General features: G+C 35.6%; 1 protein-coding gene across 1 annotated transcript in view; it reads left to right on the top strand.

The window, feature by feature from the left end:
• LRPPRC (leucine rich pentatricopeptide repeat containing) overlaps positions 1–17,252 on the top strand; it is a 168,360-nt gene that overhangs the window by 141,093 nt on the left and 10,015 nt on the right. The window contains exons 30-34 of the mRNA XM_048843005.2: positions 4,044–4,170; positions 7,715–7,803; positions 11,601–11,805; positions 14,187–14,326; positions 14,490–14,605. Of these exons, the coding sequence (XP_048698962.2) occupies positions 4,044–4,170; positions 7,715–7,803; positions 11,601–11,805; positions 14,187–14,326; positions 14,490–14,605 (677 nt within the window). The remainder of the gene's footprint in view (positions 1–4,043; positions 4,171–7,714; positions 7,804–11,600; positions 11,806–14,186; positions 14,327–14,489; positions 14,606–17,252) is intronic.

Here is a 17,252-nt window from a genome sequence, read left to right as displayed (position 1 = left end):
GTAGGAATCAAACGTGAGTCTGCCACATCACAAACATAAAAGGCCTATCACTGGGCCTCAGAGTGGTCCAGAAGTTAATTAGAAAGCGCTTCTAAAATATTATTAAACTTGCATCTTTTTTTTTTTTTAAAGCAAAATGTTAAAACAGAAATTACCTCCATCAAAGCAAAGGTAGAGCCAGTAATGAAGATTCATAGACAATTTTTAAAGATGCTGGCAAGATGAAAATGTTTGCTAAAATAATTTCAGAATGCATTTTAACCTTACTCCTAGAGAAATGTCTTTGTGTAATCTCTGATATTTTTTTCCTCTGACTTTCTCTTAATATTTTGAAAAAGATGTTTCAATATGCTGGGGAGAAACATATTTCCTCTTTTCATGTAAAAGAACTCTCTCCTTAGATGGAAATAAGACTTTGTTAGCTGGAGTGGGAGTAAGACAAGGGAGACACAGATTTCTCCCTCCTATCCCCCATATATTAGTAGTGATATGTCGTAGCATTTAAAAAAAAACAATGCTTCGCCCCCTTCCTTCTGTAGAGTACTGTCTCAAGGGTAAATTGTACCCTTCTACAGAAGTACCTGACATGAGAGAGAGCCAAAGGAGCAGTCTCCCTGTCGTCATGATCTGCAGGGAAGGAAATTCCTAGTCCCATGGAGGGTTGTCTCTGCCCTCCCTTCCCCAACTGATCTTATACTTCATTCTTTCCAGTATTGGTGCTGCCAATAGACAGGTGTATTTCCCACCTATGCAAAAGCCCATTCTCTGCTGCACAGCAGCATTAATTTATGCTTGGATAGCTGTTGCCATATGTGGAAAGGAGGAATGGAACTGAGTATAGTTATTCCATCCCTGCCATTCCCTTCAGAGGCGTGTCTGAAGAATCCCAAGTAGTGGGGACAGTGAAACCAAACTGGACCTCTCCTTTTCATCCTCTTCAATGCTCTTCACGGAAAACATGCATGAAACAGAGTTGTTACTCATTAAGGCAGCGGGGTGATTGGGTCTTAGCTTTGGAAGACTATTTGCATTCTTTCTTTTCTTTGCCTAAACACACATGACTGGTGGTCATCTGACACAGGGACTGATTAGAAAATCTAATTGGTTGGTTTAAAGATGCCAGCTCCATTTAGTGTATAATTTGTTGGATGATTAAGTCCTACAAATATGTTCTCTTGGAGATCTATGCCAGCATTAAACTGCGCAGGATGGAACTGCGGACATCTACGCCTTTTCAGTGTCTCCGCAGTGGGTCAGCATACGCTATAATACTCCACAGAATTGTTTCGCTGTTACTGGAGAAACTGTTGTTAAAGCACCATCGAACTCCTGGAGCCCTTATTAGGGGGTTATGCATAAGTCTGCATGTACTGTGTACACATATGTAAGCATATATCTTATATGGCATATGCATATATCTTATATTTTGTATGCATATCACTTTAATGGTAATCTCTGTATTATGACAGTTTTAAGAGCTTCTTCAGGATGTTAATTTTTATACCAGTAAATTTGGGGGATGAAAAGGCAGGCTTGAAAATGGATATACCTTAAAAGGATCAGGTTCTGAAAACAGAACTAATTAATTTTTCTTTGGAAAGTGTTGAGGATGAGGTAATATTGATTTAATGTCCTTAAATATCATAAATGATAGGATTGAAGTGGGGAGGGAAACAAAATCATAAAAATTTTACACCTATTTATGAATATGGTTTGAATACCAAAGTAATTTCCTGAGGTAGGGTCATGCTTCTAAGATTTAAAGTTCAAACAAACAAAAAAAACTGCACCAATTTATTACTGATAGCCCTGACACTTTGAGACTGAATTTACTGATAGATTGGTATTGCACATCTTACTATTACATTCTGTAGTGATCCTGGTAGATGATCCAGACCTGCCAGATATTAAGAATGAAAATTTTGTAGGAAAATATTCTGCTGAAAATACTGTGAAATGTGCCGCATGCATGTGTGTTTAAAATCCTGTAAAAATTCACTTGTCAACTTTATGTAAACAATGTAATGTAATTTTGATATGAATACAATAGGATATTGTAAACAATTTCGTATGAATGCAATTTTTTTATTTGAAGGAAGTGAACTTAATCAGTTTAGAATATTAGTTATATAATTAGATTAATTCCTTGGCAGGGTGCTGTTTTAAGAATCCATTCTTTGAGGTTTTTTATTTATGAAAAACGATATATTAATTTTACTGACTTGATTCTGCATTGTTATAAGTTGGCCTTTGGGTAGTGTGTGCATGTGTCCAAGCAGTGGAAATTGCTGAACCAAATGTGACTGTGTTGTGAGAATGTCTGGCCAATTAGATTATTTTAAAATCCTACCTCATGCTACTTGACTATTTTTTCCCCTCTCCTTTTATTTGAGTATTGATCCAGAGAGTGGTGATATAATTAAGTATTGTAATTTCAGACTTATGTCATAACACACACATTGGCTGTTTTAATTTTTATCATAGGATCTTCTTTTATATCCGTAAAAAGAAAAGGAGTATGAAGTTAGCTGTAGCTCACGAAAACTTATGCTCAAATAAATTTTAGTCTCTGAGGTGCCACAAGTACTCCTTTTCTTTTTGCGAATACAGACTAACATGGCTGCTACTCTGAAACCTGTCATTTTATATCTCTGTTCATAGACCTGTGCAATGTAAAGTGTCTGTGTATAGATATAAGATAACTATACCGGAATATTCTCACAATATACTACACATTCACAATTTTTGCATACCTCTTTAAATAGACACACATTCATGTTTATATGAATACATCTTTTTAAAAGTCCCAATATTTAGTCTTAGAGTATGTCTCCGCAGCAAAAATTGTGCACAGGCCAGCCTACCTGAGCTAGCCTGAATCCAACTGGCACAGGTAACAATAGCAGTGAAGTACAGTACCGCTTCCGCGCAGATAGTACAAGTCCAGCATAGGCCTTGGACGCATACTCTGCTTTCTATCTCATTCTGAAGCCTGCACTGCACTGTCTTCAATACTGTTGTGACCCATGCTAATTAGATTCAGGCGAGCTTGGATAGGCTAGCCTGTGGACAGCTTTTGCTGGGTAGACATGCCCTTGGACTCAAGCCATCCCATGGTTCAGACAAGATGGTACAGTAACACTGGCAGTCTTGAGAATGTGCATTGAAAACTTGTCTGTCAGGGTGTGCCCTGAAGTTTCACTTGTTCATATTGTATTTCCTTTGAGGTTAAAATTCAAATACAGATTATTTTCCCCTTCACGCCAAAGGTATAAGCCAAATGTTTACAGCTCCGTAATCTTGTTTCAAAAAGTAAATGATTGAAAAGTGTGGTTATCTTCCCCCCCCCCCTTTTTTTTTGGTAACGTCTTTTCATACACTGACAGTTATTGTGAATGTGTGAAATAAAACTGCTAATCAGTCAAACAAATGCAGCTTAGTTTACTTGTTAAATATCTGTATATTTGTAAATTGTATGTTTTTATATAAATCTTGTTGTAGCCAAACAGTTTGATCTCCCAATACTGGAATCAGTGCCTATATTTGCTGAATGCTGTTGTGATGATGCGCCAAACATTGTAACCATCTACCCCAGAATTAGGTGTTGCTTCAAAAAGCATTAGTTCTCCCTTTCTCATGAACTGTTGTATGGTGGTGATTTTTATTTTAAATGAATTATGGGAAGGGAATTCAAATGCTTTTTTGGAGTTAGCTTATCTGACTCGGTGTTTTTTTTGAGGGTGGGAAAAAATGTAACTTACCTGGATTTTAGAAGAAACAACATTTTTATATATATAATATATATATAAATTTTAAAAACCCTACAACTTTTGGCTCCGTGGATAGGAGCATTCATGCAAACCTGGGCAAACCAACAATTTTCTAAAATATAGCTTTAGACTAAAAGATTTAAGAAAAGGAGGAATAGATTTATGTTTAAGATGCAGTCTTTTTAAATAAAAAGAGATGTGAATGCTCTTTATATGCCACTTCAATGCAATGTGACATCTCAATTGTTTTTTTTTTTTTCATTCTCTTTGTAGAGGCATACAATATTTTACTGGAAGCACAAAAGAAGGATATTATGTTTCCTCCCTCTGCTTATTCCACTCTTATAAAAGCATTGCTGGCTGAGGGTTGTCTTGAGGAAGCCATCAAAGTGAAAAACATGTAAGTTTTTGTTTGTTTGTTTTTCAAACCTGTGGCTCTGTTCTAAAACTGTGCACTCAGAACTTTGCATGGAAATTATCGTGAGCATTCCTTTAAGGTAAAGTCCTAGTTTCCTAACAAAAAGTAGGCCCCAATTGGAAACACGATGATATAATGCAGGGATCGGCAACCTTTGGCACGCTGCCCATCAGGGAAATCCGCTGGCCGGCCGGGACAGTTTGTTTACTTGCAGCATCTGCAGGTTCGGCTGATCGCAGCTCCCACTGGCCTCAGTTCCCCGTTCCAGGCAAATGGGGCTGAGGGATGTGCTGGCCTCCGCTTTCCGCAGCCCCCGTTGGCCTGGATCAGCGAACCGTGGCCAGACGGAGCTGTGATCAGCCGAACCTGCGGATGCTGCAGGTAAACAAAGCGACCCGCCTACCAGCGGATTTCCCTGATGGGCTGCGTGCCAAAGGTTGCCGATCCCTGATATAGTGAGTAATGCATTGGTCTTTCATAAATCAAATGAAAAAGAAGTGTGCACGGTATCAATATTTTATTCACCTTTCAAGGCTAGCTGGTCCAGGAATATGACATTAAGGCATCAAGTTGTAATGTGTCTTTCTACAGTGTGTATTAGTAGAATATTTGGGGTTGGATTGGGTTTAACTTCAATGAATCATGTGGTTGTACCATGTGTTTTGACTGCTGCATGTAAAACTTGTCCCAGGGTCATATGCCAGTGACTAGTATACTGAAATAGGGTAAAATCTTAAAGCACCTAAATCCCGTTTTCAAAAGTGGTTTAGGCACTCTAGTGACTAAAAGTATAGACCAGCTCTCAATGTCACCAATGTAAATCAGTTGGGTTATTAAACAGTCTGGCAATCTGATTACGTGAGGAGATTACTATCCTTTTTACACTGGTAAAAAAAAAAAAAGAAGAGTTGCATAAAAGGTTGAAATATTTGGGTGAAAAGCTGTCGTGTAGTAAGGAGAACTGATTTTAAAATTCTTTTTAGTGGAAAGTGGGAAGGAAGTATCTTCATTTTAATAGGTTATGTACTGTAAAGAAAACCGAACTAGTCATCAAAGGAAGATTGAGGAGAGTAGGAATTTAAAAACAGAGAGTGGTATGTTATTTGGTTAAAACAAGAACAGCGGAGAGAACTGCAACATGTTTATTCAAAAGAAAATTATGAACTGGATACATATAATACCTGTATGTGATTTTAAACAATGTGTAGGTCACCACAAAACTTAGTTTCGAGTGGTTCATGAAAATACACTATATTGCTCCCAAATAAAATAATTTTTGTGATTGTGCCGTCTTAAAAACTTCTTGATTTTAGGGAAAATGGAAGTAGGATCTAGCCAGAAGCTCCATTCTTATTGGTCCATCTTCTAAACCTAGAATAATAAAAACTACATTGTTTGGCAGGGCAGTTCAGAAAAGCATACAGTTCAGAAATATCACATGATGGCACTCCAATGAACCAATGCTGGTTAACTCTTGCTGGTTTTTCTTTGCAAGATAATAGAGAGTACACTTGATATCATCAGTACTCATGACTTTATTTGACAGTACATGGGTCTTTCAATAACAAATGAATAAAATTATAAGTACTCAGACTTCAAAAACAATTTTATGGAAACAAACTTTCTTCTAAAAATGCCTAAATAGTGTATTGAAGTAGTGAATGGAATCGAAAAAGTATCTGTGGTGTGAACAATTTAGAACAAGAACATTTGTGCATGCTTAACAAATTTCTGTATTCTGGAAACTTTGGGCTACATAGGAGTCAATCTTACCAACCTCATTTACTGAGAGATTACTTCTAGAAGCCTAAATATGTGCAGTGGCCTGAAAATTACATCTCTCCTAATATTTACAGTAAAAGATATGAAAGGTAGTTTCACTTGTGTAGACTTACATATTTTTCTTTTGTTCTCTGTTTGAAGCCAAATTTGAAATTTAAATAATATTTAGAGAATCTTATAGTGTTTGTATAGTAATATTACAGCATAACAAGCATTTTTTAATCTAAAAAGACTAGTTTGTTTTTTAAATTAATATCTTGGTATCAGGTCTGAAAAGAACTAATGTTGAATTGAGATGATCATGGAGGGAAGCAGCATGCCAGCTGAGACTCTGGGAAAGTCCAGGAGTTTTCTGATATCTTGGTCAGACCAAAGTGCTGCTGCCTTATAATTCTAGTGAATTTTAGGTATGTTTATTGCACTTAGTTCAAGAGTTTTAAAATAGAAATTTAGTAGTATTGGAATGAGGGATTAGTTCTGTAATAGTGGCTAACATCTATTTAATCACACTAAAGATTGGAAGATTGGAGAAAGTAAATCCTTTGTTATATGTAATTTACAGTCTCATGCATGAATTGTTGACTTAAGGGCTTTGACAGATGGGACAAAGGGAAAAAAACACGGAACTGAGCAATGGGTGCTTAGGCAGGGATTAAGAGGATTGTTTGGGAGAGTAAGAAAATTCTGAGTCCAGTGACTGCATTTGTGAGCCCTAGAGGCTGAAAGTGACTGAGAGGATAGTCATATTGTGTACTCTATGAAGGATTTTCTTGGGATTGATGAGAATAATTTAGCAATGACCCTGCTTACCTCCCAATCCGCTCAGCTCATAAATTCAAGTAGGTAGGCTGCTCAGTTGTTTGCCACAAGATGATCAGTGAGGTTTATCTTGATTGCTGATATGGCAAATGGCAGTGCCCATTTTTGTGTGGGGAGATTTTGTAATCTAGAAATGAACCTCTGTAAAGTTATCCTTATGTATTAAAAATGTGCCTAAATTTCATTAGAAGTAGGGGCATTTTACAAGTATAAAATAGATGTGATTGCTGGGTAGTCTGAATTAAAAGCATACATGTTAGTTTCTTAAAAGCAGTATTATTAAAGCAAAGTTCTCTTTGCGTAGATGTATGACTTTTTTGCATTGCAAGGGACTCAGAATTGATAAATTAAATATAATTTTAACATGGCAAAGGCAGCAAATGAAGTATGTTCAGTTTTAAAAACTGTATACATGTAGATGACAGAAATTTGAAAATTAATCAACCAAATAATATGGTGTTAGTTCATAATATGCTTTAGTTTATATTTAAAATATACTGTGCTGAAAATAAATGTTTCATTTTTATTGCTGAAAGAATAGTTTTACATTTTATAATTATGGTGACTTAAAGAAGAAGAAAAAGTATCCAGCTTAGGATACAACAGAACAATGCAGGGCATGCAGTTATTTTAGTCATCTAATATGTCAGCATTCAAGAATCTGAACCGATTGTTTAAAAAAAATCTTGTACTTTGTTTCTTTTGTTGCTCATTTCCAACTTTGTCATCTGTCAGAATGCAAAAAAAAATTATCCTTCTATAACCATTGACAGGATAACACAAAAGCTGTCTCCAGGTCGATATTTTGCAGCAATATTTTTAACATACGAACAGTAGTTTTTATAATTTCACCTTGGTGCTCAACCATTTATTATCGTATCAGAAGCATGTCAGTAATTCCTTTCTAAATGTCTGCTTCTTTTAGCGCTGAGACCCACATCAAGGGCTTCACACTGAACGATGCTGCCAGCAGCCTCCTCATCATAACGCAAGTTAGGCGGGATTATTTGAAAGGTATGTCACAATGCTTGACCTTTACGTCACATTAATGCCTCTGCAGATTTTTCTTGTAACGCCCTTCGAATACTTGGATAAAGGAGTCCATTTAGCAAATTACCTGCTTATCAAGAGCCTTTTGTGGTAGCTGAGAGACGTAAATTACTGTACATGCATTTATAATACAGCTTGAATATGAATGTACTTGTCATTTGACCACTTAGTCCAGTTTCCATTCCATTTAACACAAGATGGGTTTTCTTAAGATGAATCACAGCTCTTCAGACATGCAAAATTTGTGCTCCAGAACGAGAGAAAGTACAGGCTTTCAAGTGCGTTAAAATTCACAGCACAAGTCATTTTGCTTTAGAAATTAACATACTTTAGAGCATCTGAAACAATTCCCAGCAGTTGCTTCTTTCATATTGTGTTGGTTGTGTGAGATATCAGATGAGTTAAATTGAGTGTTAAATGTACGTGATTGTGCACTAAATGATTATAATATTGATTTAAAAACTAATACTTTTTAATAGTTCACAATACCAATAGCATTGAAACATACATTGTACTTTTCTTTCCTTTTTAATTTTAATATTATAACATAACAGAAATGGTGGCTGAGGGTAGCACATGCGTGGGACAAGGTGGTGGAAAACTTTATGCAACTTTCAGCTCTTTAGTATCATTTGTTTGCAGTTTGATGTCTTTGTTTTAGGGGAAAGTGAGTGATGCATCAAGACTGAACAATGCTAGTAAAGTTAGAGGTTCCAATCTTTCTCTGAGCACTTTTGAAAAATCTGACCCTACGAGTATGTGTACATCCTCACGTTAATATTTTTATCAAGGTTTTATCTACTTCGTTACCAACTTTTCTACTGCACTGCATTATTTGGGACTGGAAAACCCTGCACAAACAGGATTTTGAATCAGTGCAATTGCCTATACAGTATAAATATTTTCCTATTAATATATTTTGAATGTTACTCTAAAACACAAGAGAAACTAAATGTAAACAAACATATCAAATTGGGGAACGGTTTGATTTTAATCTGACAAAAGCAAGGAAATTCAGATTTGTACCTGCCATATCATCTTTCAATTAATTCACTTCATCGTGCTTTGATGTCGTACCATATATGCATGTAGCATTGCCTATGTTAAAATGATTCTGCAGTAAGTGAGATGCATCATTTCACTGTGTTTTCTGTTGCCAGTAAACAAACATGTTTTCTTTCAAATTCCTTTTCCATACAGTCTCATGTCGATTTTTTTCCCCTTGACATGTGCATGCAAGGATCCTAACACCAACTCAGACTCAGCATGGTGAAATGGAACTCCTTTTCTTCCCCATCTCCAATTCATCTCTTATTGTTGACAGTCCTCTATTTTTGCAGTCACACAGGCCTGCAACCTGTCATATTTGATTTCACTCTCCCTTCTGCTTTGTCCTCAGTCCAGCATGTTGCTAGGTTTTGTAAGTTCTTTCTTTAGTACTATCTCCAGAATTCTTCCTTTCCTCGTAACCCACTACTGAATCCTTGGCCAATACTCTGGTCTATTTTGACTATTGTAACTTTTTTCCCTTGGCATTCCAGATTCTCTCATTGTACCACCTCAATTCTATCCAACATGTGCTAAAAAATCCCTCCTCCTTGCATGCCTCTCACTCTCTTTGCTGCTCCCTTGAGATCTGCATTGGTTTCCAGGAATGACTCCCATTATGCTTGGAATATCCTCCCTGATCTTGTCCATTAAACAATTTCTGTCCTTCAAAACTCACTGCTTTCAGTCACTGAAACCATAGCCATAGACCTTCTTCCTTTGCCCTGATTTTGGTAACCTATAAATAATAAAGAAGTGCAGCTTCCATCAACATCAACAAAAACAGTTTCTACCCCTTTCCCTGCAGAGAAGGCCTTGAAATAGTAAACTGAGAAGCTTTCAGTCATAGTTACGATTTAGTATAGGTGTGCCTGAAAAATGTTTCACAGTTCTTCCCCAAAATGCAAAGGCTTTCTTTTTATTTTTGCCCCCTCCCCTAAAGTCCTGTTTCTAACTTCCACTCTGTCCTGCTTCCTGGATACTTCCCCCAAATTTAAATATACTAAGTAATTAAAAAAAAAAAACCTAAAAAGAGCTAATAAGATGTGTGAATAACAGTAAGCGTATTGTGATTTTTCACTGTTGTAAACTTTGTTCCAAGTATCTCTTTCCATCCTTTAACTGTCATACCTTTCTGTGTGACACACCATGTACACTTGTAGTGCTATATAAAAAGATTTATATCCTTTGGAGAGCTTAACCCTTCTTAAAAGATGTATCACATGTTTTTAGTAGGAACCGGTTTGTATTGGATAAAAGGTTTTAGAGCTTTGTTTTGGGGTTGCAGGCTGTAGAGAAAAACATGGTCAGACATGAGGGTAAACATTGGTTTATGACAAACATTCTAAAAATGTAAATTCACATTAGGAATAGTAAGAATTTTAAGAGTTTTTATAGGTGTAGCACTAAGAAGGACATACAGAATGCATTTGTTGTTGCCGTTAGTAGTTTTTTGCAGTGTTGCTGGGTTTGTGTAATGTTGTCTAAGACTCTTCTTATAGTGTCCTGTTCCTGAGAAGGCCAGTCAAGCAACATCTGAACTGCTAATGGGCAACACGTGAGATAGGGAGGAAAATTTGAAAGTGGCAGGTAATTCAGTTTAGTTTTCAGGCTATAGGAATCTTGTCCCGCATGTCTTTGTTAAGACTGTCAAAACAAGATAGCAAACTAAACCAGGGTTGGGAGTTTGCTGTGGGGATTAGGCATACTGTACAGTATTTTCTTGTCCTTCTATAAAAAATAATGTTTGGATTGTGGGGTAGCAGCCTGTACCTGTATAGAGAACCTAAATGTTAATGCTACAGAGTTCAAGAATGTGTATGTGTTATGTTAGAAGTGTTATCCTTTGATATTATAATTATTACCTTTGATAAATCCTACCTGTGCTGGTAAGCAGTGAGAGGTTTTTACAAGAGGAGTATGTCTTTCTTTTTATGCTTGCTTGTGTATAATGTAAATTAAGAACAATCATAGTTTAGAGGAATGTTTAGTGGAGAAGATTTTTTTTGTTTTTGTTGTTTTAAATTAGTGCCAGCAAGAGGATTGATATTGAAGCTTGTAGTTAATGTGGTTTTACTGCTTTATAGGTTGGCAAGATTGCTCTTCAGTTTTCACAAATAACTGATGTCTGGTTATTTATACTTGTGTGTAAATTCATACCATGTAGTTTTATCCAATATTGTATTTTTTCTAAAGCCTATTGAAAAGAAAATTAGTGATATTCTTGGATTCCAACGATTTTACTCATTTGATGCACTTTATTTTAAACAAAATATCTTAGCTAGGGTATCCAATATCTCCAATGGCAAAGGCTTCATAACAAGGGAAACTGGGTCACAATCTGTTTTAGAACAATAAGTTAAATACTTCCAGGCTTCAGTGAGGAGTATGAGGGGAAAACATTCATAATATGGCTGCTTTCCTTGGGTGTGAAGTGTCAAAAATATTGTTTAGGAATCCTGTCAAGGTTTTCCAGTGAACAAGGTTTAGAAGATTTTATCTTCCTGTACTTAATTGTTAAACATGAAAAAGCCCTGCTGAGACCTTCATTTATATACTCGTTTAATATTGTATTTAACTGCAGCTGTTTTAGGGCTATTTTTCTGTGTATTTGTTTTTTTTTAAATAGAACAAGTAAGGCTAATAATAATGTCAATAAGGTCTGCTTCTCTACTGAAATCTTCATTTTCTTTCTCCCTTTTCATCCTGACTAGATGCTATGTCTACTCTAAAAACAGTCGTTGAAAGTGACATGGTACCTATTCCACTAGCTGTGACTCGGCTCGTTCAGGCTCTGGCTATGAAAGGCGATGTGGAGAGCATATGCACAGTTGAGAAGATGGTAGAAAACCTGGCAGCCTCAATTGGTTTATCTCGCATGCTTTTTGTCAATAACACTGTATTGGCTCACATCAAGAAGTAAGTACTTGCAGGGTTGGTATGGCTTTTTTTGTACAAGGAGGGGAAAGTGTACTGTTGCGCCTTACTTCACTTGTTTTCCTTCATTAAGATTGATTGGATACTAGTGTTCTGGCCAAGTTGGCTGCTTTTCAGGTTTCTTTTACATGCACAGTGGAGCCTGAAAATCATTTAATGAAACATAGGGTCTGACTTGCAACTATTAGTTGGGAGAACTTTGAGTGACATAATGATGTAAAAATCTGTGTACTTACCAAACCCTGCCTACCCATAGCTTCAGCTGGTTGTAATACTTCCTGTCCTCAACACTTGTGCATATTATAGTTCTCATTTAAGGCCTGATGCAAAGTTTATTGAAGTCTGAATGCTGAAAATTAGGGACTTAATCATGTTAGTTACTCTTTTGCCAGCGGTGGGTGGGTGGGTGTGTGTGTGTGTAAATATAGAACTTGAAAGTTCACCAGACATCAAAAGTTCTAACTGGAGAACTGAAACTACTAGCCATTCCAGAGGTAGTTATGAAATGTAGAGGTTGAGTGTGCACTTTCCAAAGGTACTAGTTAAATAACTTGCCTACCAGCAAGTTGCCTACTACTGGTCTATTTTTCATTAACGTAAAAGCTATAAGAAGAGTATTTAAAAAAAAAATCCACTTGCCATACTACTGTATGACCACAATTTCCATTGTGTTAATTGTCCCCTAAAGTCATCCATATACTTTGACTCAGATTTATAGCGTAATGGTCTGGCATTTTTATTTTAACTTTCATATTGGTTCTTTGCTCACTCATCCTCTTTATGTAACTTCAGTAGGTTCCTGTGAATTGACTTTGATTTTTTTTCTTTTAAACTTTGAGTTTCTCAAGCTACCTCTGTTGGAAATAGTCCTCAGGAGTCTCGCATTCTGTTATTTTCTTATTTATTTGTATTTTTTATTTCAAGCCACTCTCACAAGATAGAGCCAACTCTGTCCCTAATTCAGCAGGAGAGCTATAGAAATATGTAAGACATAGTAGATATCTACGATTGCCTCAGGCATTTAGGACCAGAAAAAATACCCAGCTAAGGTATTTGGAACCGTAAGATCATTTCAATTGAGTGGGGAGAGACAAGCAGGTCTGTTCTAATAGTGAGCTTAAGTATGATATCTAGTGGCTGAAAATACTGTTACTTTAAGGACCCAATCCTGCAAAACCTTTAACTTTATGAGCAGTCTTTTTGTACAGGAGTAATTAATTTAAAGTGATGTGAATTGATTATTTGCATAAGAAATGGGAACTCATATGAGTAAGATTTTGTGGGATCAGTCTCTTAAATAGCATATTATACTATATTTCCATGTTCTGTCCATGGAGGAGTGTCAAAGCCTTGTCATGTAATCACTCCAATTTAGGATAAATACAAGAACTAGATAGATCAGATTATACAGAGGTACTTATTGCATAAAACAGTGTAATCAATTTTCTTTCTCTTATCACAACTAACTTCATGTTAACATAGCAGGCTACATGCAAAGACTTCTGTTTTTCAATAGCAAAAATCCTGTGCCCTTGCCTTTTCAAAAAAAAAATTGGTCATCAAGTTGTGGCATTCAGCAACAATAGACCCTTATGGATATTTAAATATGCTTTTGTGTTTTCAGTAGCTTATAAATGCTGAAATGTGCTGTATTTCTAATTAACCAAACATTTGTTTTGCTCAAATTAAAGATTCCTTTAAGTACTATTATAATAATTATTTTTAGAATGGACTGAGGCAAGAGTATGGTCATTTAAACTTTTAGAACGCTAAATGTAGACGTGGCATTTTATGAATACTGTACCTTGTGCCCATGATTTTATAAGAGTATGCTACAGTGTACTCCTTCCTAAGTTAAAACAAACCACAGACAAAGCTGCTAAAGAAATTACGTTTAATATCATTTTTCACATCCAGAAAGACATCTATGAAAAATTCAGGTAAATATTAAATAAAATATTATAAAAAAATATTCCTTGAGTTTTCTGTATTAATTATTCAAATACCATCCCTTAATGTTTTATTTTTACCTTTTAGGTTTGCAGAACACCCTCTTTAAGTAGCTAACCAGCAGTCATCTTTAATACTTAAATAAAAATTTTAAAAAAAGTCAGTTACTTTAGCATTGTACAGGTCAAAGTTCATTCCAGAAAAATATTGTTACTGGTGATTTTATCCATTCAGCCATAAATTTGTTTCACTTTGTGTTGTTACAATATCTGCATGAATGGAGTCATAGGTACTTTTAACATTGCTACTGTGTGTAATATTAATGTAGAAAAATAAAACATTCATGTACCTGCTTCTTTTAGTTTGAGTTTTAATGTCAGAAACTAAACCAATGCAACTTTTTTTTTTTTAAGCAATAACCTTGATATGGCGGTGGAATATATTGAGCCTTTGTTTATCTCTGGAATGCAAAATCCTGATTCACCAATCACAAGTATGTCCTATGTGTTTAGAAAGGTGATTGAGGAAAGATTGGAGCCAGCTTTGGAAAAACGTAAGTTATTTGTAGTGAAATTAAATATGCTCGTTAAATAGAAACCTTATTAAACATAATTACATATAAAATCCTGTCTTATTCAACAAAAACCATGCCAGTAAAGTTTCTAAAAGTGACTTTTAAAATGAAATATATTCCTTACATACCTGTCATTTTGCAGTAAGTGCCATGGCAGAACGATTGGTCAATCAATTTGGAGTTTACAAACCTGCCACAGATCTTTTCCTTCAGTATGTGGATGCAGGAAGAGTGGATGATGGCAGATTTCTACTACAGGTAATAATATACCAGGAGAAGAATAGTAGTGTTCCGAGCTTGTCATAAGTAAATTGAGAAATTATCAAACGTAGGTGTGTGTGTTAGAGTGCAGTGTACGGAGTGTGCTGATGCTAGTGCACCTAAATTACAATGTGAATTGCAGTAGCATGGCCTGGGTAGATAGTCCCAAATTATAGACTAGTAGTTTTATGGGTGCCAGCGTGGGAAAAGAATAATGGTTTGTTTTCCTCTAATGTGAAATGCCCTGAAACAAGGGAAGGAGAACTCGTATCTCATTTGAACTCCTGTCATAGGCAAGTGGTTCTGCACGAATGCTCAGTTATATAGGTTTCAGAGTAGCAGCCATGTTAGTCTGTATCCGCAAAAAGAAAAGGAGTACTTGTGGCACCTTAGAAACTAACAAATTTATTTAAGCATAAGCTTCCGTGAGCTACAGCTCACTTCATCGGATAGCAGTCTCTTCTTGCAAAAGAACAATTTCCCTTTGATCTCTCTAATTTCTGTAATACTTTAAATACCATGCATCTCTATAGCTACACAGTTTGCAAACAAAAAGTGGACAATGTTTCCTTTTTAAATGCAGCATCTCACTTGACTACTCAAATGTTGTGTGTGCTTTATTCAAGGTTATTAAGAGCTGAATTTGCTTTCTGTTCACTTGTGTGTCACAGACGCATTAAATGACAAATGCAGGTCTCTGTGGCCTACAGTCTCAGTTAAATTAGCAATCTTCAGCGAACGAGACAACTGTATTCATGCCATTTTAACAGAGCTAAATATAAACCTGAGCCAAATGCAGAAAGAACTGTGGGTGATCAGAGCTGCCACTGGCAGTATACACAAACAGGCTCAGACAGGGAGTCTCTTCCCAGCAGGTGGCAGTCAAACAATCACAGTGATCCTGCAGATTGCTGTGTTTGTGTAGACTCCCTGTGTCAAATTGAGGCCTGTTACCAATTTCTGATAGTAAGCAGTACTGTATTCACTTTGGTTTTTACCGGCTGCTAAGTACTTTAAACAGTAAAAGGAATGGAAAACCTCCACTTTATTCATTCTCCTTTTTTTTAAACCTTCAGGAACAGTTTTATTTTATTAACAGGAATGAAGATAGTGAAATTTCATCAATGACTATTGCTATAGGATTAAGCATATTATTTGAACATTACACACTGTGGAATCTTCATTTTCTTTATTATTGTTTGCACAGATATATTGGGTATCTGCGCATTATTTTAAATGGGCATGGTCAACTTAAAAATGACATCATAAGCAAACCTATTTCTTCACTTATATTAGTCATAACATCATAGATGTTTAAAATTCTTTCCATTTTAACTATCCATTTTACATTTCACTATTTAATTAACATTTCTCTTGGATTAAACAATGAAAATCAATGGTTAGTTTAACTTTCAGGTTCTCACTCTGGATTGCAAATGCAGCAAGAGAGTGTTGATTTAAATTTTTTTTTCCTTTGTACTTTCCATCTGTACTTTGTGTAAAATTTTATTACTGCAAAATTGGAATTTACTGTCCTGTATAATATTAGAAATAGCTTCTTGGGTAGATTTTGATTATGTACCACAAAATGTTGATTATTTTACAGTGTTGGGGGGGTTTAAATATGGACATTATTAGGTAGTTTAGATGTTAAATTCAGTGTGTGAAAGAGAAAATTATTTTTGGGGGTAGGGGAAATGTGAGTTGAAACCATTTATATTTGGGTTTAAACACTCCCATACAATGCTGCAGCTCAAGTAGTGCACTAATATTTGGAAAGAAGAAAGTGATATTGACCAGCTTCTTTACATTATCCAAACTGTATGAAGTGCAAAAAATAACCCAACAGCATAAATGTTGAATCCTTTTCATTGTAATAATCTAAAATGATATTAGTAACACATGTGAGGACATAATTTTTAAACGTGGTCTTTAAGATGTCACTGACATCTCTTAAGAAAGCGTTGTGTAGTTTTTATGGTGGTACAACATAAATTATATGCTGTGAAAAGCTTTTCACTGTAACTTTTACATTTACCATTTTGCAAGTGAAGGTGTTCCTTACCTTTTTAAAAATATAAAACTTTGAAAAAGACATATTTGTGTTGATATCTTAGCCTGTGAAGGGGATATGCAAATATATTCCTTTTGTAGACTATGTTCCATTCCTCTTAAAAGAACTGAATTCCCAGAGTGACAGTAGGTGAGGATGGCAAGTACCAGTAGCAATAATATTGTAAGTTTCCCCACAAAACGCTTTTACACTGTTGTCATAAAGCAAATATTTGACAGAACATTTGGGCTATATGGATTTCAACATTCCATCAGTTTTCCTTTCCTTGATAGAATGAGGTGCCAAACAATAACCTTTTCACCTGGACTTTCAAGAACTTGTCAAACAATATTATTTACATAGTATATTCTTAATGCAGTGAAGAATTATTTATTGTTCACACATGTCTAAAATATCAGTTTATATTATAAATTCATTTTGTGTGTGCATGTGTGTATATACATTCCCCAGTGTGTTTGTTCCTAGTGCATTTTAGTATTTGTAGTTTGTTTTAAAGTTATAAAAAACAATGTGTATTTTAAAATGTATAAGAATGACACTTCCACTGAACATAACTAAAATATTGTCTTG

The sequence above is a fragment of the Caretta caretta genome, chromosome 3 (assembly GCF_965140235.1).
Source record: "Caretta caretta isolate rCarCar2 chromosome 3, rCarCar1.hap1, whole genome shotgun sequence".
In the NCBI taxonomy this organism is placed as follows: domain Eukaryota; kingdom Metazoa; phylum Chordata; order Testudines; family Cheloniidae; genus Caretta; species Caretta caretta.
This window is presented reverse-complemented; position numbering and strand designations above follow the sequence as displayed.